We start from the raw sequence: 24,029 nt of genomic DNA, 5'->3' as shown, positions 1-24,029 counted from the left end.
CACAATCGTGGTCTTGTCGTCACGCGAAAAGATACTGCGTCTAGTCACATCAAAAAGCCAGCCGCAGGACTTGCGGGCTAGTCAACAAGTAACGATGCGCTTAGAGCAGCACGGCACCACCGGCAACAGCGGCGATGGCAGCCACCGAGGCAGGGACGACGTACTTCGAGACAGCGTACTTCGAGGCAGCGCCGTTCTTCGGGGGCTTCATCGACTCAACGGGGGCGAACTTGTCGTCACTCTTGCGGATGCTGGCAAGGAGACCCTCCTGGAACGACTGTGGTCAGCACAAAACCTCGTAGAGGTACGTACGTATTGGATGTCCGACTTCGAGGCAGTCACGGTCGGGTAGTAGTGGACGACCTGGTTGGCCATGTCCTCAGCCACCTCGCTGACCATCTTACCCTCGGGACCAGCCGAGTACTTGCCGATGAAGAAGCTCACAAGCGACGACACTGTGGTTAGAGGGACCAACGCGTGAATACGTACGGTTGTAGGGGGGAACAACAGTCGAGCTCTCCTGGCAGTTCACCTGGCTCACCGAGGGGTTAAAGAGAGCCGAGCAGACGGCGCTCGACGAGCCACCGGAGCCGCCGCCGCCGCCACCAGCAGCCTGGCTGGGCGAGGCCGAGGGCGAGGCCGACGAGGGAGGAGCCTCGGACGACTGAGCAGGGGCGGCGGCCGACGAGCCGGCGCCAGCGGCCGACGAGGCAGCCGACGAGGCAGGAGCCTGGGCGAATGCACCGGCAACGGCAACGGCCAGAAGGGCAACGGGAGTGCTAAGCTTGACCATTGTGCAAGGTGAGGAAGCTGGTGTGGTAGGAAAACAACGGGTTGGTGCTTAATGGGTTTTCTAACGGGCGGCCCACGCTGGCTTCGGTTTAGCTCGGATATGGCCTGCCCGCCACGCCTGGCCAAACAAACATGCGCGTCTTTCCAACCCGGTGAACGCACATCGACTATTGCGGAAAACACTAGGGAATCGGCCGATAAGATGAGCACCTACGCGGCCCTATGCGGTAAACTGCGTGCATGCAGAGTCTGGATTGTCGTGTTGTGTCTATTCCGGAAATGATGGAAATGCATCATTGGCTGCAAGACTTGCAGGTGTGTGCCGCAGCATGCATGAGTCAACCGCCGAGTAGTCCGCTCCACTCAATGCAAGAAGCGCTTTCGGCCGGGACTCGCGTGGGGCCACGTGGGTTGCCTCGCGCCGATCGTACGACCGATCGTGCACGCGGCCCATGCGCGTACGAGATCGTGTAGAGGGAATAGTAGAAAATGAGGTACATGGATGATAGAGAGCCTATTCACGTATATCCTTGGCTTAGCAGCAGCCGCCCTGCTTGCCTGAGGCAGAGCCCACGCCGAAGCTGCCCGAGCCGGACTGGCCATTGAGCGTCTGTGCGCCGGAGGTGCCGGGTGCGTTCGAGGTGATGCCCTGGTCAACGAGGTGGTCCTTGACCTGTTGCGCAAGCTTGAAGAATGCATCGTCCACGTTTGCGTTCGACTTGGCCGACGTCTCGACGTAGGTGAGGCCGAGCTCGTTGGCGAGGTCTTGCGCCTGCTCGGTCGAGACCGCCTGGGGTTAGCTTGCGCATGGAGTGGGCAGCAACGTACCCTCTTCTCTTCCCAGTCGCTCTTGTTGCCGACGAGGATCTTGCGCACGCCCTCGCTGGCGTGCTGCTCGACGTCCTTGTGCCAGTTGCGGATGTCTATCGGTTAGCGTGGCATGCGACGTACTTTGGAAGCTCTTCTCGTCCGTCACGTCAAACACAAGGAGGATACCCATCGCGCCGCGGTAGTATGCCGTGGTAATAGTGCGGAAACGCTCCTGGCCCGCGGTATCCCACTGTAGTGTAAGTATCGCTGGTGGGTGCACAACGTACGATCTGCAGCTTGATGCGCTTGCCATCGACCTCGATCGTGCGGATCTTGAAGTCAATACCGATGGTCGTGATGAACGAAGGGGTCCATGCATCGTCGCAGAACCGCAGGAGCAGGCACGACTTGCCGACGCCTGTCTCGTTAGCATAGAATAACCCGTATACATACCCGAGTCACCGATAAGGAGAAGCTTTACAAGTAGATCGTAGTGAGGCTGAGGCATGGTAGTAGAACACTCGCTCGATGGAAAGCAAGATGTGGTCCGAGGCACGACGCCATTGCCGCTCCTCCACTTCGTGCACGTGATGTGCTAGCATGACGTTGCGGCGCGCAGCTGCGTGGGAGGGGCCGTAGGGCGCGAGCGTCGCTCTAGGGCATGTGTGTCATGTTCTTGGGCTCGGTCCGTTCCCTAGTCCGCTTTTTTCTCGCGCGCGCCAAGCTCCCAATTTTCTGCGAGTGCTTCCTCGGCGCCTGGGCCAATTCGTCCTATTTCACGTAATTCGTCCCTTTCAGAATTTCCCCCACGCGTCCACGCCATGCGGATCGGGGTGCACCACATCGCCCTCTGGCGCGCGGGTCTGCGTGCCACGCACACTGCACGCCTGCGCACAGATACCCACGCCTACGTTGCGCGGCGCTTCCTTGCTGATCGCCCTGATCCGCCGAAGGAGCCCAAGAAGGACGAGGAACAGCAAGGTGCACCTTCGCCCGGCGCCGGCGAGCCTGTCGAGCGCTCGTTCACCACGTCGACGTCCGAGGCCGCTGCAGCGATGGACAAGCAGCCGCTGCCCTACCTTTCTCGTCCCCTTGGCGTGCCGGGTCGCCCCACGTCCGAAAAAGTGTCGTGGAGCGAGCGCCATCCCGAATGGTATGACCGCGACGCGCGCATTGCCAAGCGCCGCATGATTGTCAAGGAAGCCACGCGCGGCTACTTCCACGACTTCCACGAGATCCGCTCGCACGGCGGCAAGACCTGGCGGAGTCCGAATACCATGATCCGGCACGATGTATGTCGTCTTCGCTCACCCAGAAATCGCTCTTCTTTCCCGATATCCAAGGCACCTGCCTTGCGGATCGCTCGCAGAAGCACACGTCTGACATGATCTTTGGCAAAGTCTCGGTGGTCGCGATGCTCACGTCCAAAGTGTCGGAGGAACATACCCGCAGCTTCTACCAGGCCACGCTTGACCGTTTTGGTGACGATCCCAACTTCCAGCTCATCCAAATCAACCTACAGGAGAACTCGCTGAAGGCATATCTCATCAAGCTCTTTATCTCGACGCTGCGTGCGACGGTCGCCCCCAAGCTGCAATCGACCTATCTTCTGAGCGCTCAAAATATGGACAGCGTGCGCGAGGGAATGGGCCTGCACAACAAGCACGTCGGGTACACCTACCTGGTCGGACCCGACGGCAAAATCCGCTGGGCCGGCAGCGCCTTTGCGGAGCCCGACGAGTCGCGCGCGCTCATTGCCTGCACCGCGGTGCTGCTCGACCGCCTCGCCGGCCGCCGCCATAGCTCACGTGATCAATAGTCGTGGCGAAATTTTGCGCTGCACCTCTCCTCCGCATGGAGCGTGTGCAGTACTCGCTGGAGCGCTCGCTCCCTCAGCTCAAGCTCCTTGATGAGCAGGGCCTCCTGTCAAAGGACGAGCTCCGCTCTATCACTAGCCAGCGCCAAGGCTTCGAGGCCCGGCTGATCCGCCGCAAAGCGGACAAGGCTGACTTTGTACAGTACCTCGAATTCGAAGATGACCTGAATAGCCTCGTGCAGCTGCGTGCGCGCGAGCGTATGCGCGAGGCCAGCAAACAGGCGCGGCTTCCGGATGCCGAGCACAAGGCGCGCCTGCTGCCCCGCAACTTTTTCGCAAAACAGGCAGCGTCGTACTCGGCGGTGTGCATCGGCATCTTTGAGCGCATGGTGCGCAAGTTCCGCTACGACGTCGATGCGTGGGAGCGCTACCTGGCGTGGGCACGCAGCCGCAAGATGCGCGTAGTGGCCGGCCGCGTGTACGCACGCGCACTGTCGCTGCATCCTTCGCACGTCGCCCTGTGGCTGTCGGCGGCGGACTACGAGCTGAACGGCAATGCCGACACAACTGCGGCGCGTGCGCTGCTGCAGCGGGGTCTGCGCATGAACCCGCTGGTGGATACCGATGCGAAGCTCGCACAAGAGGCCGTGGAGCAGGCGCCGAGCAAGGTGCGCAAGGCCAAGAACGGCGGCCGCGCCGTGCGCGACCCCGGCACGCTGCGCTGGTCGCTCAACGAGTACGAGCAGGATGTGCTTCGGCTCTGGGTGGAGTACTTCCGCATGGAGCTCGTCTTTGTCGAGCGCCTGCGCCGCCGGTGGCGTGTGCTGGGCCTGGACAGTGGCGCGGATGCGGCGCCTGTCCTGCAAGGCGAAGCCTTTGCCTCGGCGCGCGCTGCTGCACACACGGTCGCCCCGGAAGACGCGGAAGAGGACGAGGAGGCGGCTGCGGCCGAAGCCGAGGTCGACGATGACGTCCCGGAGGCGACGCTGGACGAACAAGAGACCTTTGCGACGGAGCGCACCGCGCCTTCGGCGGGTATCCAGATCCCCGAAGGGCACAAGCAGATCATGAGCGGCTCCATCCCGCTCATCCTGCTTGCGAATGCACAAAAGGCGCTGCCGACGACTGTGCAACTGTATTTGTATGTGGCGCTCCTCCAGCTCCTCGCCTCCTTCCCCTTTTATGACTCGGTGGTCGTGCGTGCGGGTGGCGAGGTGATCTCGCTGCGCACCTCGAAGGACACGCTCGGCTCGGGCGATGTGCTGCGCAACCGGCTGATTGACGGCGTGCTCGCCGCGCTCGACACCACCGCCTCGGCGTGGTCCGAGGCCGGACAGCTGGCGGACGCGGTGCTAAAGTGTGTGCACCCACTCCTGCACCCGTTCTCGCACGGCGTGCGCAAGGACATGGAGTGGGCGGCGCTCCCGGCGTCGCTCGCCGAGACGGAGCTCGAGCAGAACGGGCTGCTGCACGGCGCGAGCAAGGTGCACCCTACCTTTTCGCCCCCCCTTGATGCGCTGTATGCGCTCGCGGCGATCCCCCATGACCTGCGTGTCGCCGAGGGTGGCGTGGGTACGCTTGATCCGTGGAGCGTATGCCGCCCCGTGCTCTTCCTGCTGCAGGTCGTCTCGGAGCGGCTTGTGGTGCGCACGCAAGAAGCGGTCGACGACGACGACGACGACGAGTCGGTCGTGAGCGAGGCCGTGTCGGACGACGGCTCGGTGGGCTGGCAAGCGACGCCGTTCCTCGCGATGCTGTCCGAGAGCGGTGACCTCCCTGTGGTGATCCGCACGCTCGTCACGCTCTTCCGCAAGCACCAATCCGCAGACGACGAGGCGCTTGCGCTTGCGTTCCTCGCGACGCTGCGCTTCCTCGCGAACCCCACGCGCGCCGGCATCGACGAGGCGAACCTGCTCAAGTACCTCGGCCGCGCCGAAGACAAGCTGCTCGACGCGCTTCTCCGCGACGGCCCCCACCTGGACCTGGCCTGGCTCGCAGTCGAGCAGCTCGTCCGCCGCCTGGATGCGGTGGACGACGACGAAACACTCGCCTCGCTGTACCGCGACGCACAGCGCCTGGCCGAGACCGACGCGATGCACCCTGGTGCCTGGGCGCTGTACGAGCGCATTGGGCGCCAGGCCGCGGAGCGTGGCCTCCCCGGCACGGACGCCGCTGCGCCGTTTGCCTTTTCCTGGGCCTCGGACGGCCAGGATGCCGGTGCGGCACGTGCAGCGTGGCTCAGCATGCTCGATGCGTGCACAAGCGCCACGCATGTCGCTCAAGATACCTCGGCGCCCGTGTGGGGCTCGCTTGTGCTCTGGCTCGAGTCGACGCACGCTGCGCTGCCCGAGTCCGCCGCGCTGCTCGCGCCCCACTCGGCGCGCGTTGCGCTGTGGCTCGACTTTATGGCGTGGGCGCAGCACGCGGCGCATGTCGCGCCCGACGCGCCCAAGCTCGCGCGCCGCGCAAGCAAGTGGGCGTGGAGCACGCTCGAGCTCGCCGTCGCCCGCACCGGTGCGCTGCTCGCCTCGTCGCAGCTCGTCGGCACCGCGCGTATGTATGCCCAGGCGCTGCACGACGATGTGGTGCAGCGCTTTTTCCTTTTTGCCGCGTCGCCCGAGGCGAGTGTCGCGCAAGGCGAGGCGGAGGAAGTGCGCAGTGCGAGCAAAGACAAAGCGCTCCGCCACCTCTTTTCGCACAGCTCCGCGAGCGTCGAGTGCTGGCTCGAGCTCGCGAACCGCGAGGCGGTGCTCCTCGAGGTGCTATCGCCCGACGCGTACGCCGGCCTGCAGAAGCGCGCTACGGAGCTCTACGAGCGGGCCATTGCGCAGACCGAGCGCGGCAGCGGCCGCCTTCCGCTGGACGAGGTCTGGGCCAAGTACCTCGCGTTCCTTGTCGAGTCCAAGCACGACATGCCCGCGGCCCTCGCCACCTTTCAGCGCGCGCTGCACCGCCTGCAAGCCACCGAGGCTGCCTCTGCCCACGCGCTGGAAACCGCGTGGCACGCTTTGGTGGATAGCGTATAGACCTCCACATACCACGTGGCGCGCGCGACGCGACGCGACGCGTACTTTTGGCCATCATGTTCCGTACGGCTGGACCTTTGGCGCAGGACGGCGGCAAGGGCGCGCAAGTTGCGCACCATCCGTCGCGCGGCAGCGGCCTTGCGCAGTACCCCTTTCGCCTGAATATGTATAGTGTGCCCCCGGTCCAGGACATTACCGTCGAGGAGTTTGAGGGGTGGGCGCTCGACCGCCTGCGCGTCCTCGCCGAGATCGAGACGGCCTCGGCGCGCAACCAGTCGTGGCCCGAGATCAAGGCGGCGATCGAGCGCCGCTCGGGCGAGTTTCTCGTGCTGCGCTCCAACGCGGTGGCGCTCTCTGGCGCGGTATCCACGGCGGCGGCGAAAGCGAAAGAGCTGCAGCGCGAGCGTATCAAGGACCATGTGTCGCACTTTGTCCTGCGCCTGGCCTTTTCGCGCACCGAGGAGCTGCGCCGGCGGTTCCTGCACGCCGAGACGGCGCTCTTTCGCTACAAGCTCGAGACGGAGCACCTCGCAGAAAAAGAATCCTTTCTCCGCGCGCAAGACTTTGCCTGGCGCATCGTCTCGCCCGAAGAGCAACGCCGGCACCGTGAGCAGCTGCTTGCGTGCCACCCCCGCCTGGCCGCGACGTTTGAGAGCGAGAGTTTCCTCCAGGTGCCGTGGCACCGCGTGCCGGACCTGGTCGAGCGCCGCCGTGTGTTTGTGAGCCGCGGCACCGCGTGGATTCCGACCAAAGAGCAGAGCAGCCTGATCATTGCCGAGTTCCACGCGCGGCTGCAGAACCAGCTCGAGGTTACATCGCGTGCGCTGCCGCGCCTCGACGAGGACGACCGCCTGATGCCTGTGCTGGAACACCTGAGCATGGGCTCGATGGTCGGTGCGACGACCGACTATACCAATGCGTCGCTCGTCGGTGTCGACGGCTCGTCTGTGCACATTACTGCCGACATGGTCGCGCCGCTCATCCGCAAGCACGCGCCGATGTGCATGCGGCATCTGCACGAGACGCTCACTGCGACGCACCACCTGCGCCACTATGGGCGTCTGCAATACAACCTCTTCCTCAAGGAGCTCGGTCTGCCGGTCGAAGAGGCGCTCCTTTTCTGGCGGCGCATGTTTAGCACGATGACCGACGACAAGTTCAACAAGGAGCACCGCTACAACATCCGCCACGGCTACGGTCTTGAGGGCCGCCGGCTAAACTATCCCGCAAAGAGCTGTGCGCGTATCATTACGCAGGACGCGCCCGGCCCCCAAGACACGCACGGCTGCCCCTTTCGGCACTTTTCGCCGCAAAATCTCTCGACGGCGCTCGCGACGCACTACAATGTGTCGCCCGACGAGCAGACCGAGATTGTGCAGGCGGCCAAGGCGGGCCACTACCACGTTGCGTGCACGCGGCTCTTTGAGATTACGCACGCGCAGCAAGGCGTGCAGCGTGGCGACGGCCTCGGGCAGGGCGAGAGCGTCTCGCACCCCAACCGCTACATGGAGGCGAGCTGGCGCCTGGCACAGCAAGGCGAGCCGATGGACGTTGCGAGTTCCTAGTGAGTAGCTATGAAGGCGCCTGATTCGGGCGCCGCAACAGAAACTTGATGAACCGTTCGCCGTACTCTTTGGGAGGCACGGGAGAGATGAGGTGGCGGTTGTGAAAGAGCCCCTTCCACAGGTGCTCGCCGCGCTTCACCGCATCGTATTGGGTAAAGAGGTCGATGATGCCGAAGTAGTAGATGGTATTGGTCGGCTCATTCTGTTCGTTGGTGGAGCGGAATCCGCCCTCGTCCTGGTAAAAGACATAGTGCCGGCGCTCTGCCATGCGGTTCGGCAACTTGGTCGCGGTCTGCGCCGAGAGGACCGTCGGGTCGGCGCTGCGCAGCGCGCTGCGCAGTGCCTGGTGGTTCTTTTCCTTGATCGGCGACTGGACCGAGGCGTCGGGCGAGGCCAGGAGCACCGACTCTTCTCCGTGGCTCACTACGATGCTGGGCCGGCGCAGCGCCGGCGTCGGCTGCGTGGGCGACTGTGCCGACTCTTGCGTCTCCGTCTCGGGCTGGAACACTTGCAGCGACTGCTGCAGCTCGTTGTGGTTGCCGATCTTGAGGTCGTGCAGACCAATGAGCAGACTGTAGTCCATGATCGACAGCTTCTGCAAGAGGCTCACGTCGCTGCGCAGCTGCTGGACAAAGAGACTGCGCTTCTCCGGCCCCAGCTCGATGCTGCGGCCGCGGCGCACCCAGTTCATGTCCTTGAGCACCGCATGGGGGTTCGCCGACTTTTGCTCGCGGTGCACGAGACTCCCCTTCAGGTCGTACATCTCGTGGATATCGCGGTGGGGCGGAAAGAGGTTGTTCATGATCACAAAGTGGATCTTGCGCCCTCCCGGCAGCTTCACGCGGTGCAGTCCGTAGAACTGAGAGAGGAGCGTATGGGGATTCGCCCGGACGTGGCGGTAGTACTCGGGCAGGATCTTCATCAAGAACTTGTGCTCGCCGTGCCGAATCGTCTTGATGATGAAGCGGTAGTCGCGCGAGAAGTAAAAGAACGAGCCACTCTTCCCGGGCGAGCCCAGCTCGGAGAGGATATACTTGGCGGTGAGCGACAAGAGGTAGTCGGCCGTGTCCAAATGGAAGTGGTGCCGCAGGTCACGAAAGACGGCGGGCGCATAGTCCTTGAACTTGAAATCGTAAAACGACGAAGGACTCAGCTCGTTACCAACAATGTCAAACGTAAACTTGTACTTGGCCGAAAAGTCTTGCGGCGTAAGCGGCGTGCGCGGACGCGACTCGCAGCGCGACACGCCGATCCGGATCCCGGTGAGCATGTGGTACATGAGCACGTAGTTGACGTGCTCCTCGCCGATGAGGTTGCCGACTAGCACATGCGGCACCTCGGACGTATCCTCGGTGTGCGCTTGCTGCTGCATCCGCGGCGAGCGGGGCGAGCGGGGCGACCGCGGCGACGGCGGCGGCCGTGCGCCTTGCTGCTCCTTGGCGCGGCGCGAGCGGCGTAGGTTATCCGCATTCTGCGCCATCTCCTCGTCAAACGTCGGCGCCTCGACTGCGCCGGCCGACGACATGCTCGAGTAGCTCGTCGCGGCGCTCAGGCGACGCTCCGGGACGTGGCTGGACGGCGCACGCTGCAGCCGCGCGCGGCGCTCGCCCTGGCGTGGCGCACCCGACGTGGGGCTTGTATTCATGTCGATGCCCAGCGGCGAGGCGTGCCCTCCGTCTGCGACGTCGGAGCTGAGCTCGAGCGAGGCATTCGTGCTCTGCATCGTCGGCGCTTCCGAGCCGCGGCGCTCTTCGACTGCCGGCTCATTTTCCGCGCGCCCCAGCGACGGGATATTCAGCGAGAGGATCGGGGGAGCGGCGACGGCAGGATGCGGCTCCTTGCTCTCGTGCTCTTCCGACGCCGGGGGCGCAAGCGCCGGCGGTGCCAACGACGACGGTGCCGGTGCCGATGCCCATGCCGGCACGGGCGGCACGGGCGGCACCTCGTGCTGCTGCTCTGTATCGTCATAGAGTGCCTGCTGGAAGCGGTTGCTCGCCTCCCACGGCCGCGTTCGGGGGCGGTGCTTGTCGTCCTTCCGGCGCCGGCGGTGCTCGGAATGCGACCGCTGGACTGCGTCCTCGGCCTCGTCCGGGGTCTGTGCCTCGTCCGGGGTATGTGGCGAGGCCGGCGCCGACTTATGCTCCGAGCCCCACAGCGAAGGGAGGTAGGAACGGAGCGGCGGCGTGAGACCTTCTGCCTCGTCGTCGTCCAGCGGAATCGAGGCGGTGCGGCGCCATCGCGAGCCGCGCTTGCGCCGTGTCATTGGGCTCTCTTCCTGATCTGTCCTAGAGATAAATGGCGAGGCATACGGCGCCGTGCGGGAGAGCGTCACATCGTATGTTTCGCGCGTTTTGCTGTCGCTCACACGGATGACCTGCTCCTCGGCGCCAAGCGCCCGCCGGATCACACTAAGTGGGTCTGTGTCATATTGCTGTGTTGCTCCTTGCGCTGTGCCACTCCCTGATGCACCTTGGGAGCTCGGCACAGCACCGCGCGCCAGGGGAGACACCGCGGCGAGCATCGTTGCCAAGCTGAAGCCCTTCGGCCGGCGGAACGCCCACAGCCTCCAAGTGGAGGTCACGCGCCCTCTGCACCGGACGCCGCGGAGCGCAGGTTGGGAAGGTGATGCACGAGGAGGCGTACTCCTCGCCCTCCTCGCCGAATGAGATGGCGACGAGTCCGGCGCGGAGCCGGAACATGTTTTCGTGCTCGCCACGCGATTTCCGGCTGCCGCTGAGCGCGGTGCATTCCGATAGTGAGAACAGTCACACACGGCGCACCGGCTCGCGACGCCGCATCATTCCGCGAGATAAGAACAAGCTGCGCGTGTCCGAGATGCTGCACGGCGAGCACTTTCCGGCCGACTTTGAGGTGGCGTCAGAAGCGCGCCTGCAGCGCCATATTGACCGGCGCACACGCACCGCACCCTACGCCACGCCGCCGCCGCACGCATGGGAGCGCCCGCCGCACGAGGCGCGTGTTGCGAGCCTCTTTGGGCCACTGCGGCACGGCGTGTACGAGGTGCCGGCCGCACCGCGCGATGCGGGGTGCGAACTCGACGAGGATTTGTGCGACGACTTTCCTTCCACGCCACTCGACCTGACCGATGCCTACTCGTCCGACGAGGCGGAGCGCATCGACGAGGACCCACGCAGCTCGCCGATGGACGTGCACGAGGACCTGCTGCTGGGCGCGGCCGGCATGTCGATGCACGCGACGCCGATGCCGGTGCCTGGCGCGGCCGACAGTCCCCAGCTCGGCGCGAAGCGCAAGCACGAGAGCATCGAGTCGCCGGGGTGGGGCGCCGCGCGCCGCCGGGGCCCGGTGCTCCTCGCGGGGCGTAAAGCCGCGCCGCGCACGCCGGGGCCGCTCAGCACGTCGCCACGCAGCACGTCGCCCCGCCGCATGTCGCTCCTGATGAGCCAAGGCGCCTTTGTTTCGCCGAGCTCGTCGCCGCTTGCGCTCGGCGAGCCGCGGCGGCGCGCCGCGACGCCGGGCGCATCCGGCCTGACTGGTGCACCGCTCGACACGCCCGCGCTGCCGATTTCGCGGCCCACGTCGCCGAGCAATGCGTGGCTCGCCAAGACCCACAGCCGCTCCCCGTCGCACTCGGGCTCGGGGCCGGGCTACGGGAGCGGAGCGATCGGCCTGCGGCTCGGCCAGCGCTCGCCGTGGGAAGGCGTCCCGCTGAACGCGTGGCTCGACGAGCAGGTCGGCGGAAAAGAAGTCGACGAAGGCGTCAAATCGCTCGGACTCGGCTAGCTACGGGACATGCGCACCTCTACGCCCTCTTGCGCAAGGGCCTGCTTCACCTCCTCAATCGACACTTCGCGCCGGTGGAAGATACCCGCGGCCAGCGCCGCCTCAATCACCGCGCCGCCCGCCGCTTCACGCGGCGAGAAAACCTCGGAAAAGTGGCTCGGCTTGCCCGCGCCGCTGCTCGCAATCACCGAGATCGCAACCGAGGCGCGCACGAGATCGACCAGCTGCGTATCGAAGCCCGCATTGCTTCCGTCGCGGTCGATGCTGTTGATCAACAGCTCACCTGCACCGAGGCGCTCGACGCCGCGTGCGAGCTGCACGACATCGACATCGCGCGTCTCGCGGCCGCCTTTGACCGTGCACGCATACCACCACTGCGCCGTGCCGCTGTGTCCCTCGCGCTCGTCGGGACCGCTCACGAGCGACGCAACGTGCGCGGGCGGCACCGCGCCGCCATCCACGTAGACACGCCTCGGGTCGATGGACACCACCACCGCCTGCGAGCCGTACATGTGCGAAATCTGCTCAATACCCGTGTCTTGCTTGAGCGCCGCGTCGGGTGCTTGGCCGGGGTCCGCCGAGCCGCCGAGCGCCGTGCTGCGCTCCATGAGGCGCTCCACGGCAAACACCGCCTCGCTGCCAATGCTCACCTTGTCCGCACCCGCGCGGAAGTAGGCGTGCGCAACGTCCAGCGCGGGGTGCACGCTCCCGTCAGGGTCCGTGTAGTCGCGGATTCCGCCGCCGATCGTCAGCGGCACAAAGATCGTCTCGGCGGCACGCTGGAGCAGCGTGAGCATCGGCTGGTCGGTCAGAGCCCAGTTGCGGAAGGAGGTGATGTTCAGGAACGTGACCTCGTCCGCGCCTTCGTCATAGTACCGCTGCGCGAGCTCGACGGGCTTGCCCATATTCCGCACGTCCGACGCGCCGGTACGCTCGCGCACATCGTAGCTCTCGCCTTTGGTGACCACCAAATCCCCCTGGTCGTTCGAGCGCACGTCGAGGCACGCGACAATGCGGCGCGTCGGCATCGTGTACGGCGCGCTTGCAGGCGCGCTCAGCGTGCGCGGCACCGACAGCGGCTCGTTGTTGCGCGCGAGCCATGCGGCGAGCACCCGCAGGCCGGCTGCGCCGCTCTTTTCGGGGTGGAACTGCGTGGCAAAGATATTGTTGTATTGCACCGAGGACACGTACGTCTCGTCGCCGTACTGCGTCGTGGTCAGCGTGACATTCGCGAGCTCCGGGGTGAAGGCGACGCGGTAGGAATGCACAAAGTAGTAGTACTCGTCGCCGTCGAGGCCGTACGCCTCACCGAGGCCTTGGACGTCGCCGTCGTACGCAGGGACCGTCGCCTTGCTCCAGCCGATGTGTGGCACAGCCTTGCGCACCTTGCCGCTCGCGTCCGTCGCCGAAAAACGGCCGACACGCCCAGGAAGCGCACCGAGGCCCGGCACCGCCGGGCTCTCGTCAGAGCCTTCAAAGAGGGCTTGCATACCCACGCAGATGCCCATGTACGGCTTGCCGCTCTTAATGTAGGCGCGCAGCGGCTCCAGGTAGCCTTTCTTTGACAGCGCCTCCATCGCGGTGCCAAACGCGCCGACGCCCGGGAAAAGCAGCTTGTCTGCCTTGGCCATGTCCGACGGGTCACGCACCCACTCAAATTCGTGGCCGAGCCTCGTCAAGCTGTTGGCCAAACTCTGGATATCTGGGTGAGACGCGCGACGTACTCCCTGCACCATTGTCCAGCAGATACAACATGTCGAGTCAGGAAGACAATTTGCGCACGTGGCTTTCGACCCACGGACCACGCACGATGGCCGCGGACGCCAAGCGATCGTACGCCGACGCGGCGAAGGAGGCGCTTGCCGCCGACCCGCCAAAGGATGGCGCTCAGGACGAGAGCAAAGACACACCGCTTAAGACGCCGCAGCTCGTGCAGGAGCTGCCGCACGATGCCGCGCAGCTCATCAAGGAGCCGCGCGTCGCCTCGGCCGCCCTCGCTCTCGAGACCGCCGCAAGCATCCTGTTCCGCCTCGTGGTGTTTGTGTTCCTGCGTGTGATCCCGGGCAAGTTCGCTTTCAATGCCATCTACCTGTTTGGCGCCTATGCTCTGGCATGGAGCGTGTACGAGCTCTCGCTCTGCGCACGGGGACAGTATGCGCAAGCCTCGCCGAAAGAGGGCGTGCTCGCTTTTGTCCTGGGGCGCTCGACGCGCGACCGCCGTGTGAATCTCGCGCAGCTTGCCGTGCACACGCTCTTGCTCCTGCTGTTCCTGGACAGCTACTATTCGCCCTACATGTTTCCGTCGTACCGCGAATCGCACCTGCGGTTTGCGCGCATCGGCGCGCTGTCGCCCACGTCGGCGACGCTGCATGTGCGCTATCCCCATCCGCTGCCTGTGCTCGACGGGCTCTGGGAGAACGACATCGAGGGCGGCGTATTGCAGGACGCTAGCAAGCTCGACGAGACGCCGGTGCGTGTCGTGTGGCGCGCCGCGCCGGAGCTCGACGTGAGCGCCCAGGACATGCTGCGCGCGGGTGCGACGGTGCGCGAATCCCGCCGCTGGGAGCGCGGCCCGCTCCTCAAGCTCACGGAGAATGCCGATTGGACAGCGACGGCGACACTCCGCGACTTGTGGCCTGCGACGCGGTACGAGTGGCGCCTCGCATTTGTGCATAACAACACGTTTGCGCCCCTGCCCGAGCGCCCGGTGCCGTTTGTAACGTGGCCGGATCCCCGCCTGTCCAACTTCCTCAAGACCAAGCGCCAGGCGCCGTCCACAGACCGCGCACCGCTCGACGATCCGAACCACTTTACGTTCGCGTCGATCTCGTGCGTCAAGCCCGACTTTCCCTACCACCCTGCGCAGTTCTACGGCTGGAACTGGCTTTTGAAGGCGCTTGGTATCGGAGCCAAGCAGGGCGGCATTGCGCAGCGCAACCGGATTCGCGGCTTTGACCTGATGGCCGACCGCCTCGCGAGCGGCGCACGGCCGGGCATCCGCTTCCTGCTCGAGCTTGGCGACCTGATCTACGCCGACGTACCGCGCTACGAGGGGCCGTCAGTGGATGCGTACCGCAAGCTGTACCGCAACCTGTTTGCTTCCAAGTCGTTCCAGCGCATCTACTCCAAGATTCCCGTGTTTGGCATCTACGACGACCACGAGATTGTCAACAACTGGAGTGGGGGGGGATACGGCGCAGAAGACGCGAGCCCGAGCGACCAGGTCGCGAAGGACTATGAGCGCCACCCGTCGCCGCCGCCGGGCCTGCCGGGCGGCCTCCAGGCTTGGGACGAGTACGTGGGCAACGCGAACCCCGAGGCACTCGCCAAGGGCGAGCACTTTTTCTCGTTCCAGTACGGCGACTCGGCCTTCTTTGTGATGGACACAAGGAAGCACCGCGTGCACCCCAGCTACCCCGGCGAAGAGCGCTCGACACTCGGTGTGACGCAGCGCGATGCACTCCTCTCGTGGCTCAGCCAGGTGAACAGCACGGCAACGTTCAAGTTCCTCGTCTCCTCGGTGCCGTTCACCACGCTCTGGGGGGGTCCTTTGGACTTTGACGGGCGCAAGGACGGGTGGTCGGCGTATGCGGAAGAGCGCAAGATGATTCTCGACGTCATCCAGTACGTCCCGAACGTGATCATCTTGAGTGGCGACCGCCACGAGTTTGCCTCGGTGAGCTTCCGTGACTCGGTCGTCGAGTTCAGTACCAGCCCGCTCTCGATGTTCTACATTCCCGTCCGCACGCTTTCACAGGAGCACTCGATCGATCCCCCAGGCGAGGAGCTGCTGCTCAAGTACATCCCGGATGGCAACCACAAATGGACTGAGCTCGAGGTCGACACCCGCGACCCCCAGGAGCCGGTGGTCCGCACCACCGTATTTGTGGACGGCAAGGAGGCATGGCGCCTGGCGGTGCATGGCCGTCCTGTGCGCCGCACGCAAGGCGCTCTGGGTTCGCTCGCCAAGAGCTTGATGGAGCTTCTCGGATTCCGTAATTTGCGTTGGTTTGATTAAATCGATTCCGTCACCATGTGGCCCATGCGAGGAAGCGAGCGAGGAAACCAGCGAGGAACGTAGTAACACACAGGTTAAGTAGGCTCTTTGCAGTTGGTAGGGTAAGAACATATCCCGGCTAGCTCAGTCGGTAGAGCGTCAGACTCTTAAAAGGGTCTCTTCGGTTACGAAGAGTTATCTGAATGTCGTGGGTTCGAGCCCCACGTTGGGAGTTTTTTTTTGCCCTGGTCTTCTAGGCAATTATTGCACGCTACCGTGCCGTGCTCTTTTTAGCTCTATCTCTTAGCACCCTTTTTCTACCAGGAATTGTATGTATATTGCAACACTAGATACGGACACTAGCGTTCGCACGGTTAACCGTACCAATTTTGTGCGCCTCGTCCTTGCGAGACAAGACAGAGCTGTTGCCTTCCAACACAGCCAGCATCTCGACCGCCAAACGACGGCTGATCGCGCGGTCAGCACGGCGGCGACTCGCTTCGATAATCCAAACAATCGCACGACGGGTGCTTTGCCGCGCGTTCAAGGGGATGGGAACCTGCATCGTCTTACCGCCCTGTTTCCGCGATTGCATACGGAGAATGGGCTTCGCAAGCTCCACAGCCTCGTACACCAACGGAAGGGGGTCCGAGTTGGTCAGCTTAGCCATATGAGCGAGCATATCCGCAATATAGCGCTCGGCAGAAGCCTTCTTGCCATCCTTCATCAGCAGGTTCACAATGAACTGCAGGAGGGGATCTTGCCGGGGAGGAAGCGTGTCCAAGGTATAGGTAAAGGTCTTTGCAGGGGTTACAGATGAGGGGAGCGGGGTGCTTCCAGGAAGCACAACCTTGGTAGACTCGGGCTGAGCAGGTTGCTCGGCTCCGGGTTGCTTCGCCTCTTGGCTCGTCAGACGAGACGTAGAGAACGGCGCCACCTGGGCTGCAGGTAGACCCTTTTGCACAGCAATGCGAGCCACCGGGGCCGAAAATGTGCCACGGGCAGACGCCAAACGGCTGCTCTGCACCAGCGTACGGGACAAGAGCATTGCGCTAGGACAGAGACTCGTCGACCACGACAGCGAGCAAGAAGTCTGTCACGTGACTTCCTTCGCGTGTCGTCTTGTCAAGCTGCGTGCGACGACGAGATATGGTCGCCGGAGCCGAGGGCATGCCTGGGCAACCGTGGGGCTACGACGCTTCGTATGCAACGAATGAGTCACAGAGTGCTCCAATTCCTGGCCCAGGGTCTTCCAGCGTATCACATGGATCAGTAAGCGCTTCGCCTCATAGTGCTCCTCCCGGACCTCCGCCGCGGCCGCCGGGTCCGCGGCCGGGTCTGCCTCCGGGTCTGCCGCCGGGTCCGCCACCGGGTCCGCCGCCTAGTCGTCCCAGCCGATGGGATGCGCCTCCGGCCCCTCCGCAGCCGCAAGGCAGATCCCCAGCCAGGAAGCCATGGCTTATACCCCGCGTTCCCCCACGCGCACCGCTTACGCCCGACGTGACCAAAGAAGTATGTTTTCTATCACTTACAGGAGGTCTCAGAACTGCGTTCACAGCGCATGCAAAACTTGCGTGGCCACTATCTCGTGTCGAATAAAAATGGAAGCGGCAGTGCAACCATCCCCCCTCATTTCTCGCTGCAAAGCGCCCTGATGGAGCTTAGCGATGCGGACCTCGAATCCAGTGCAATGCATGCACGCACCGAGTTCTTGGAAGAATCTCTGACTCGAACCCAAGAAGACGCATTCGCTTATTCCGCCGTTACCACTGCCACACACCGGGGATAAGCAAGGAGAAGACCATACCCCCGGAGCGACATAGGTACCCTACCGGTTTCACCGAGATTCCGCGGTGTACGGTAAGAGGGGTTTGTACACTAGTGGATCTGCAGCTACGCCGACGTGCATTTTTTAATAGCGTCTATGCCGATTAACACGCGCACGCATCGTGGTCACGCTCTTGCAGATAAATTTCCCGCTCGCTCATGGAAAAATCTGGGCACCCTCATTTCAAAGCGAACTATTGAGTGCGGGGTGATAATGCTGCCTTGAGTCTCCGTACCCCTTACCCTACACAGTGCTATCAACAAATCAACCGAGTTCTTCGGAGCCTCCTATCGGGAAAAAAAGCGGAATCCTCTGTGCGGCATAGCCCCGTCGTTTGGTTTGACCGGCTCGTTACTTATTGCTGTGAAAACCGTTGTAGGTCGCCTAATTAGGAAAACAATAATACAATACTACATACAGCACTATGCCGGGGATATTAACGGGATCGAAGACAAAACAATCTCATCAAGCTACTGTGGGCGTAGTACATTTCCTGATCAAGCCTTGTCATGCACGCCTAACGAACGCCCATGCTCTGCTGGCACCATAAGGGAACTCCAATACGATGCCGCAGTGGCGGGGAAACTTATCTGGCGTTCTTTCCCCTCCACGCTTATTTTGCTACTGGTTCATAAGTATGCACGCGTATACATGTGCATTATACCCCGCCTCTGAAATCTGTAAGCTCCACAGTCCGATGTACTGCTCCTCCGCCTTGGTGACTTATCTAAGCTTGCATTGTCAGCTCGGCGTGCATATGTGTGGTCTATATTTAAGCTTTCAGACCGAAAAGTCCTTCAGAAAAAAATAGACCAATCAATTAGGCGAACTTCTGCAAGAGGGCGCTCCTACAACCGACGAGTCGGCTTAGTCAACATCAGAATCCGCTTGAGGGGCGCCGCGCTCCGACTGGTGCCTGTCAGGAACTCGAGCTTGGGCGCAACGGGTGAGAACGGTCCCCGCGTTTCAGCTCACTAGCTCACAACGCTATTCCCCTCTGTCAGTGAAGTGCCAAGGGGGCATGGGCAGCGTGAGCATGTCATTTATCTTTCCAGAACTGCCCACATGGCTCCTAAATGAAGCACCCTCCTATGAATTTGTACGTACGCCCTGCGACGGACTCGGTACTGACACAAAAACAAGTCTGCTCACACCCGATCAACGGTTCTTGATGATACTGCGACGCCTACTCAATGGAATGTGGGCATGCCGAACCCTGACATCGAAGATATGAAGGCGTTCCTGAGCAATCCCCGCTTCGTAGGGACTCCTTCCCTCCCTGATATGCAGGTGGGCGCGGCAACGCCAACGCCGGACCGCCAGCTTGAAGGGCTGTCTGCGCCTTCCGCCTACGGATCTAGTGCGGACTCTTACGGCGGTTCTTGGGGATCGGGCTTGGCTCACAACACGCCTACGCCGACGATGACGCCAAGCACTGCTTTGCCCTTTGGCGCCTCCGCTCCTGCCGTTGCGCCGTCGGCCCCTCTGACTGGCGGAGTCCGGCCCCAGTATCATGTGCCCCACCTATCCCATGCCGATCCCATGCCTCCTGCGGCACCATGGTCAAGCGAGGAAGAGCTGTACTATCAGAACATGGCCCAGTACATGGACCGTGCCTCGCAAGTGCCTTCTGAGTCAAACCGTGTTGTACAACTGAAGGACCCCCGATTTTTCAATGGCCACGACATCATCCCCGACCCCACCATCAACCACACGACACCACGCGCCCCTTCTACAACCCAAGTGGCGACGGATGCAACCTCATTCGGCGCTGCGCCTACCATGCGCATCGCCACCAACTTCCGGAGCCTATCGCGTTCGCCATCACCGCGGGCCAACAAAGAAGCGAGATGGGACTACCGCATGACGACCCGTCACGATACGCCAGGAAAAGCCACATCATCTGCGAATGCCAAATCGCGTCCTTTCGTGTGTTCGTACTGCTCGCGTGCCTTTGCTCGCAAGCATGACCTGGAGCGCCATGCCCGTGTTCACGTATGTACCCCCGATGAACTTACCTAGTCCGGTGACCGGCCCTACGTTTGCACGACGTGCAAAAAAGGATTCCCTCGGAGCGACGCGCTTCGGAGACACATGTACGTTTGTTCATTTGGCTGACATCAGGCGTGTGGAACATGACACGGTAGTTCCCTACTGGCGCGGCCCGTCTCCTGACCTCTCATCGGATGCGCGCAACGCCCGTGACTCGCGCGAGAGTTGAACGCTTTTCACTCGCCAATGCATGGAGAAAAAGCTTTGGAGCTTGGATATAAATGCATGTTGTACTATAGATGCGCAACGTTCAAAGACGTTACTTATTCTCCAGTCGCGAAACATCCAGTCGCGAATCCTTGGCGAGGATCTCGGGAGTGAGGACGTTCTCTTGGACCTTGAGTAGCTCCTTAAACGAATGCTTGATGGTAACGTCCGACACACCGGCCGCGACTGAAATACGGCGCGCAGTGCGCTGTTCATTCACAAGAAGCGTTACAAGGTAGATAGACGCAGCAGCAATCGTAATGGGCGAGCGACCGGCGAGGTAGCCGAGCTCGTGGATGCGGTTGGTAATCGCCTCCGTCACACGCACGATCGACATATCCAGACCCAGGTGGTTGCAGTATCGAGCCACCAGATCCGTTGCACCGACGGCAAGGCCAAGCGGCGTACCGCTGCCAGACGTGCCAGGGCCGGGCCCGCCGTCGTGCGCATCCTCGGCACCTTCGACCGAGCCGGTGCCGGTCGCATTCAGACCAAAGGCATCTTTCATTTCACGGAAACACCGTGCCACCTGCTGCTTGCGTGCAGAGGTCAGTGCACACACCTCAGGGAAGGTACGCGGTACGCGGTTCACACGACACGCCACGTAAATGGCCGCCGCAATAATGGCATCCGTGTGCTTACCCCGCAGGAGCTTTTCTTGGTCCACACGGCGGTAAGCCTGCTTTGCCGTGTCACACACCGTCCTCGGTAGGTGGATACTGTCACACTTATTCTGAATCGAGTCGAACGCATCGAGCAGCGAGCGATCTTTGGTCGCATACGTCCGCGACATGGTTTTCATCAACTCGCGCGATGTGCCCGTACCACCATCGCGCGCACCAATCCTGCTCTCCAGCTGCTCACCAATTCCATCGAGGATGGGGTTCGAGGCGCTACCCACACGCGAGGGGTCGTCGCCGTCTTCGTTCGCAAAGGTGCGCCACTCGGACCGCGTATCCACAATGCGGTCGCCCAGGACCAGGCCGCAATCTGCGCAAACCAGGTCGCCGCTTGCAAACTCTTCGGTGATATTCGGAGGGATCGTCTGGCAGTCGGGGCACACCAGACGGACGTTCAGGTCGGGGAGGAACTGTTTCGGAGCTTTCTGAGCCTGGTTACGCTGCGCAAGCACCGGCGCTTCAACGAGACCGTGGTGTGCGGCCCTCTCGGCGCGCTCAGCAGCGAACCGAGGGCTAATTGCAAAGGCATCCGAGAGCGAAGGAGGCGCACCGGGCGCCCGCGACTCCGACTCTGCCGCCATGCTCGCCGAGGAAGGGTCACGAAGTCGGATCACGTGGGCAAATCAGGCACGACGGGTCAGACCCCCCCGCACTGCCCAGAGGCCGCGGATCGGATTCGGCTCGGTCCTCGGGAGGATCAAAGGGAGGGTAGGATATATCGCTGCAAGCCAGCGTCTACGCACATATACATAGCAATATTTGGCATGGGCAAGGAGGCACTGTTGCCGTCGATTCGGAAGCTTCTCTATGAAGGCAGCATGGAATCGTCTCCTGAGCGAGATGGGAAAACAAATCGCCTTTCTTGTCGCGCCAGATTAGCAAAGATGCCTTCTCGCTACGTAGGCAATTCCGCTAGTATTTCACATCGCAAGAAGCAGGCCGCAAAGCGACTCTAGCAGACCTTGTACATTTCCAACCGCCCCCCACCATCCAACTGCATCTCTTCGTCACCTCCTCACCCCCTCTATACGCGCTCCAGCTCGCTCAGCCCATAGACACGCGTCAGCTACCTCGTGTGCTGCTCCGTGCAGCACGCCGCTGGACGGTAAATGTGGAGGTACCACGTGGCATCTGTTTCGCAGCGGCCGTCATGGCGGAGCCCGTGTCGAGTTTCGAGGCGTTTGCGGACGCGTACCGCGCCGCGAAAAGCCTCGATCTTGCAGAGCAGCTTGACCCTGAGTCGGGAACCGCACTTGTGTTTGCGGATATCTGCGCCGAACGTGCGCGGCTCGACGAAGACGGCGTCGTAGCGCCGTTGGAAGACGTCAACGTGGACGAATGGAAGACGGAGGAACATACCTGGACGCTGATCCAGCTCCTGTTTTCGTACGTACCCAATCTAACGCAGTGAACGATATATCGAAGGCCGCCCAAGCCTGCGCGCAGATGCCGCGCACGTATACGAGACACCTCTTGCGACCGTGCAGCGTATTTTGGAGGCCGATACCGAGCTGACCGAGCTCAAGATTGTGCGTGAATGGCTCCAGGAGCTTCTTCCTGTGCAGCACACCATCGAGGTGCGCAAAGGGTACCTCCCCTTTACGAAGAATGCGCTGCGCTCGTCGAAGCGCACGCAGCTTCCGTCGAACCTTTCCGGCCGCCGCGGCAACGAGCGCCTGGTGCAGCACCTGGACCCCGATGCGTCTGTGCGTGGCCCTGGATCACTTGACGTGGAAGACGTGAACTACGAAAAAGCGCTCGTTCGCTCCCTCTTTGAATACGTGCGTGCCGGCGAGCTGGACAAGGCGCTGCATCTCTGCTCGCAAACGAGCCAGCCGTGGCGTGCAGCATCGCTGCGTGGTGCGCTCTTTTACCACAACCCCCAGCTTGCGGAGCCGACCGGCGACGAGGCACTCGGCGACCGCATGCGCAGTGTCTGGCGGCGCGTCGCCGAAAAAGCCGCGACGAGCCATGCGTTGGACCCGTACGAGCGTGCGCTGTATGGCGCGCTCTGTGGCCAGCTCTCGTCTGTGCTTGCAGTGAGCGAGACGTGGGAGGAGCAGCTGTGGGGCTACATTAATGCGCGCTTTGAGCAGCGCCTGCAGCGCGAGCTGGTCGAGGCGACGCCGGCGCAGTGGAACGCGGACGGTGCATCCCATACCTCGAGCACGCTGCCCGAGGCGTCCGCGGAGGCCTCCGAGAGTCTCGAGTCGATCTTTGAGCAGCTCGTGCAGTCCAAGAGCCCCGGTCTGCAGCATGCGGCGATGGACCCCTACCATATCACGCAGCGGGCGGTGATTACGAACCAGATTCCCGACCTGATTGCGCGCGTGAATGCGCGTCTCCCCGAGCTCGAGGCGCTGCGCCCCGAGGAGTTTGCGCGTCTCGTGCGCTTCTTTGCGCACCTCGTCCTCTACTGCCATATGGTGCATATCCCGCTCCCTGTCGCGCTCCGTGCGCCGATTCTCAACGCATACGTCGGCGTGCTGCAGCGCGCCGAGCAGAGTAGCGAGCTGGTCGCCTTGTACGCGAGCAGTCTTGAAACAGAAGACGCGCACGTCGTATATGCCGAGTTCCTCTGTGGCATGGAGACCGATGCGCCGCTCGAGGAGCGCCGCCGGGCGCTGCTCCAGGCGCAGCCGCACAATCTGGACCCTGCAATTGTGGCGCGGTGCACGGTGGACATGATCTTTACGTCGCTCCTGCCCGCGGTGGCCGAAGGCGGTGCGACGAGCGACTGGGACGCCTCGCTCTCGCCGAACGAGCGGCGCCTGATTCTGGCGGTCGACTGGCTGACGTTCTTTGAGGCTACGTACGCGGACGCCATCCTCCAGGCGAACCGCCTGATGCGCGTCTTTATGGTGTCTGGGCGCCTGCATGCGGCGCACAGCCTCTTGCAGCGCCTGCCCCACGAGCTCTTTGCGCAGCTCGACACGGCCGACGTGCCCGAGGACCAAGTGCTCGAGCTCGACCACTGGCGCAGCTACTTTGACGTGCTCAACAAGAACGTCGCGGTGCGTGGCCTCTGGAGCGACTACTGCCAGACGGACTCGCGCGCGGAGCAGCACCAAGGCCTCGCGGCGCTTGCCGAAGCGGTGGATGCGGCGCGCTTTGCCAACCTCGAGCTGCTGGAGCTCGGCTGGCTGCGCATCGCCTTGGAGCCCGTCTCGGAGGAGGACGCGCTGCGCCTCGACGAGCTGCTCATGATCCGGCGGCGCTACATCCCCGAGATTGTGCTCAGCCTGCACCTGATGCTGGTGGATACGAGCCAGGCGCTGCCCGAGAACCTCGCGCACGCGCTGGCGCTGCCGAACCTGGTCGCAGACGAGCGCTTGCGCCTCTATGCCGAGTTCTCTGCGGCCGAGCCCCTCGCGGACGGCTCGCGCAACCTGCTGCGGGCGTACCTGGAGCACGTCCGGAACGCCGCGCTGCTTGCTATGGACCGTCGCCAGGACGTGCTGGGGTGTGACAAAGGCGTGCTTGTCTAGCCATAG

The 24,029-nt window shown here is 62.9% G+C and overlaps 12 protein-coding genes and 1 non-coding gene across 13 annotated transcripts; 7 read left to right on the top strand and 6 right to left on the bottom strand.

The window, feature by feature from the left end:
- Window positions 1–100: 100 nt before the first annotated feature.
- Window positions 101–793, bottom strand: MJAP1_002706 (uncharacterized protein; the record flags this gene model as incomplete). Its single annotated transcript, XM_060266639.1, has 3 exons — window positions 101–277; window positions 313–455; window positions 490–793. 3 exons carry the CDS (start codon window positions 791–793, stop codon window positions 101–103), a joined length of 624 nt encoding a protein of 207 aa, XP_060122622.1.
- Window positions 794–1,327: 534 nt separating this feature from the next.
- On the bottom strand, window positions 1,328–2,110 carry SEC4 (GTP-binding protein; the record flags this gene model as incomplete). Its single annotated transcript, XM_060266638.1, has 5 exons — window positions 1,328–1,582; window positions 1,621–1,715; window positions 1,744–1,852; window positions 1,890–2,020; window positions 2,056–2,110. The coding sequence occupies 5 exons, from the start codon at window positions 2,108–2,110 to the stop codon at window positions 1,328–1,330; spliced, it is 645 nt and encodes a 214-aa protein (XP_060122621.1).
- A 313-nt stretch (window positions 2,111–2,423) lies between these two features.
- ATP10 (Mitochondrial ATPase complex subunit atp10) lies at window positions 2,424–3,421 on the top strand (the record flags this gene model as incomplete). Its single annotated transcript, XM_060266637.1, has 2 exons — window positions 2,424–2,894; window positions 2,918–3,421. The coding sequence occupies 2 exons, from the start codon at window positions 2,424–2,426 to the stop codon at window positions 3,419–3,421; spliced, it is 975 nt and encodes a 324-aa protein (XP_060122620.1).
- A 35-nt stretch (window positions 3,422–3,456) lies between these two features.
- On the top strand, window positions 3,457–6,444 carry UTP6 (U3 snoRNP protein; the record flags this gene model as incomplete). Its single annotated transcript, XM_060266636.1, has 1 exon — window positions 3,457–6,444. One exon carries the CDS (start codon window positions 3,457–3,459, stop codon window positions 6,442–6,444), a length of 2,988 nt encoding a protein of 995 aa, XP_060122619.1.
- Window positions 6,445–6,500: 56 nt separating this feature from the next.
- Window positions 6,501–8,009, top strand: PRI2 (4-nitrophenylphosphatase; the record flags this gene model as incomplete). Its single annotated transcript, XM_060266635.1, has 1 exon — window positions 6,501–8,009. The coding sequence occupies one exon, from the start codon at window positions 6,501–6,503 to the stop codon at window positions 8,007–8,009; it is 1,509 nt and encodes a 502-aa protein (XP_060122618.1).
- A 7-nt stretch (window positions 8,010–8,016) lies between these two features.
- On the bottom strand, window positions 8,017–10,272 carry MSS4 (1-phosphatidylinositol-4-phosphate 5-kinase; the record flags this gene model as incomplete). The annotated part of the gene is made up of 1 exon (XM_060266634.1): window positions 8,017–10,272. The coding sequence occupies one exon, from the start codon at window positions 10,270–10,272 to the stop codon at window positions 8,017–8,019; it is 2,256 nt and encodes a 751-aa protein (XP_060122617.1).
- Window positions 10,273–10,634: 362 nt separating this feature from the next.
- Window positions 10,635–11,771, top strand: MJAP1_002700 (uncharacterized protein; the record flags this gene model as incomplete). Its single annotated transcript, XM_060266633.1, has 1 exon — window positions 10,635–11,771. One exon carries the CDS (start codon window positions 10,635–10,637, stop codon window positions 11,769–11,771), a length of 1,137 nt encoding a protein of 378 aa, XP_060122616.1.
- Window positions 11,772–11,817: 46 nt separating this feature from the next.
- HIS7 (dCMP deaminase) lies at window positions 11,818–13,526 on the bottom strand (the record flags this gene model as incomplete). Its single annotated transcript, XM_060266632.1, has 3 exons — window positions 11,818–11,821; window positions 11,844–13,473; window positions 13,496–13,526. The coding sequence occupies 3 exons, from the start codon at window positions 13,524–13,526 to the stop codon at window positions 11,818–11,820; spliced, it is 1,665 nt and encodes a 554-aa protein (XP_060122615.1).
- Window positions 13,527–13,581: 55 nt separating this feature from the next.
- Window positions 13,582–15,789, top strand: MJAP1_002698 (alkaline phosphatase; the record flags this gene model as incomplete). Its single annotated transcript, XM_060266631.1, has 1 exon — window positions 13,582–15,789. The coding sequence occupies one exon, from the start codon at window positions 13,582–13,584 to the stop codon at window positions 15,787–15,789; it is 2,208 nt and encodes a 735-aa protein (XP_060122614.1).
- A 112-nt stretch (window positions 15,790–15,901) lies between these two features.
- Window positions 15,902–16,001, top strand: MJAP1_002697. The gene has a single exon. It is a non-coding gene; the product is annotated as a tRNA-Lys (tRNA).
- Window positions 16,002–16,114: 113 nt separating this feature from the next.
- On the bottom strand, window positions 16,115–16,816 carry MJAP1_002696 (uncharacterized protein; the record flags this gene model as incomplete). Its single annotated transcript, XM_060266630.1, has 1 exon — window positions 16,115–16,816. One exon carries the CDS (start codon window positions 16,814–16,816, stop codon window positions 16,115–16,117), a length of 702 nt encoding a protein of 233 aa, XP_060122613.1.
- Window positions 16,817–19,907: 3,091 nt separating this feature from the next.
- Window positions 19,908–21,116, bottom strand: SUA7 (transcription initiation factor IIB; the record flags this gene model as incomplete). Its single annotated transcript, XM_060266629.1, has 1 exon — window positions 19,908–21,116. One exon carries the CDS (start codon window positions 21,114–21,116, stop codon window positions 19,908–19,910), a length of 1,209 nt encoding a protein of 402 aa, XP_060122612.1.
- Window positions 21,117–21,685: 569 nt separating this feature from the next.
- On the top strand, window positions 21,686–24,023 carry NUP84 (Nucleoporin nup84; the record flags this gene model as incomplete). The annotated part of the gene is made up of 2 exons (XM_060266628.1): window positions 21,686–21,921; window positions 21,944–24,023. The coding sequence occupies 2 exons, from the start codon at window positions 21,686–21,688 to the stop codon at window positions 24,021–24,023; spliced, it is 2,316 nt and encodes a 771-aa protein (XP_060122611.1).
- Window positions 24,024–24,029: the final 6 nt, after the last annotated feature.

This window comes from Malassezia japonica, chromosome 4, assembly GCF_029542785.1.
Source record: "Malassezia japonica chromosome 4, complete sequence".
NCBI classification, from domain to species: Eukaryota; Fungi; Basidiomycota; class Malasseziomycetes; order Malasseziales; family Malasseziaceae; genus Malassezia; species Malassezia japonica.
The sequence above is the reverse complement of the archived record's forward strand: the minus strand, read 5'-3'. Positions and strand labels throughout refer to the sequence as shown.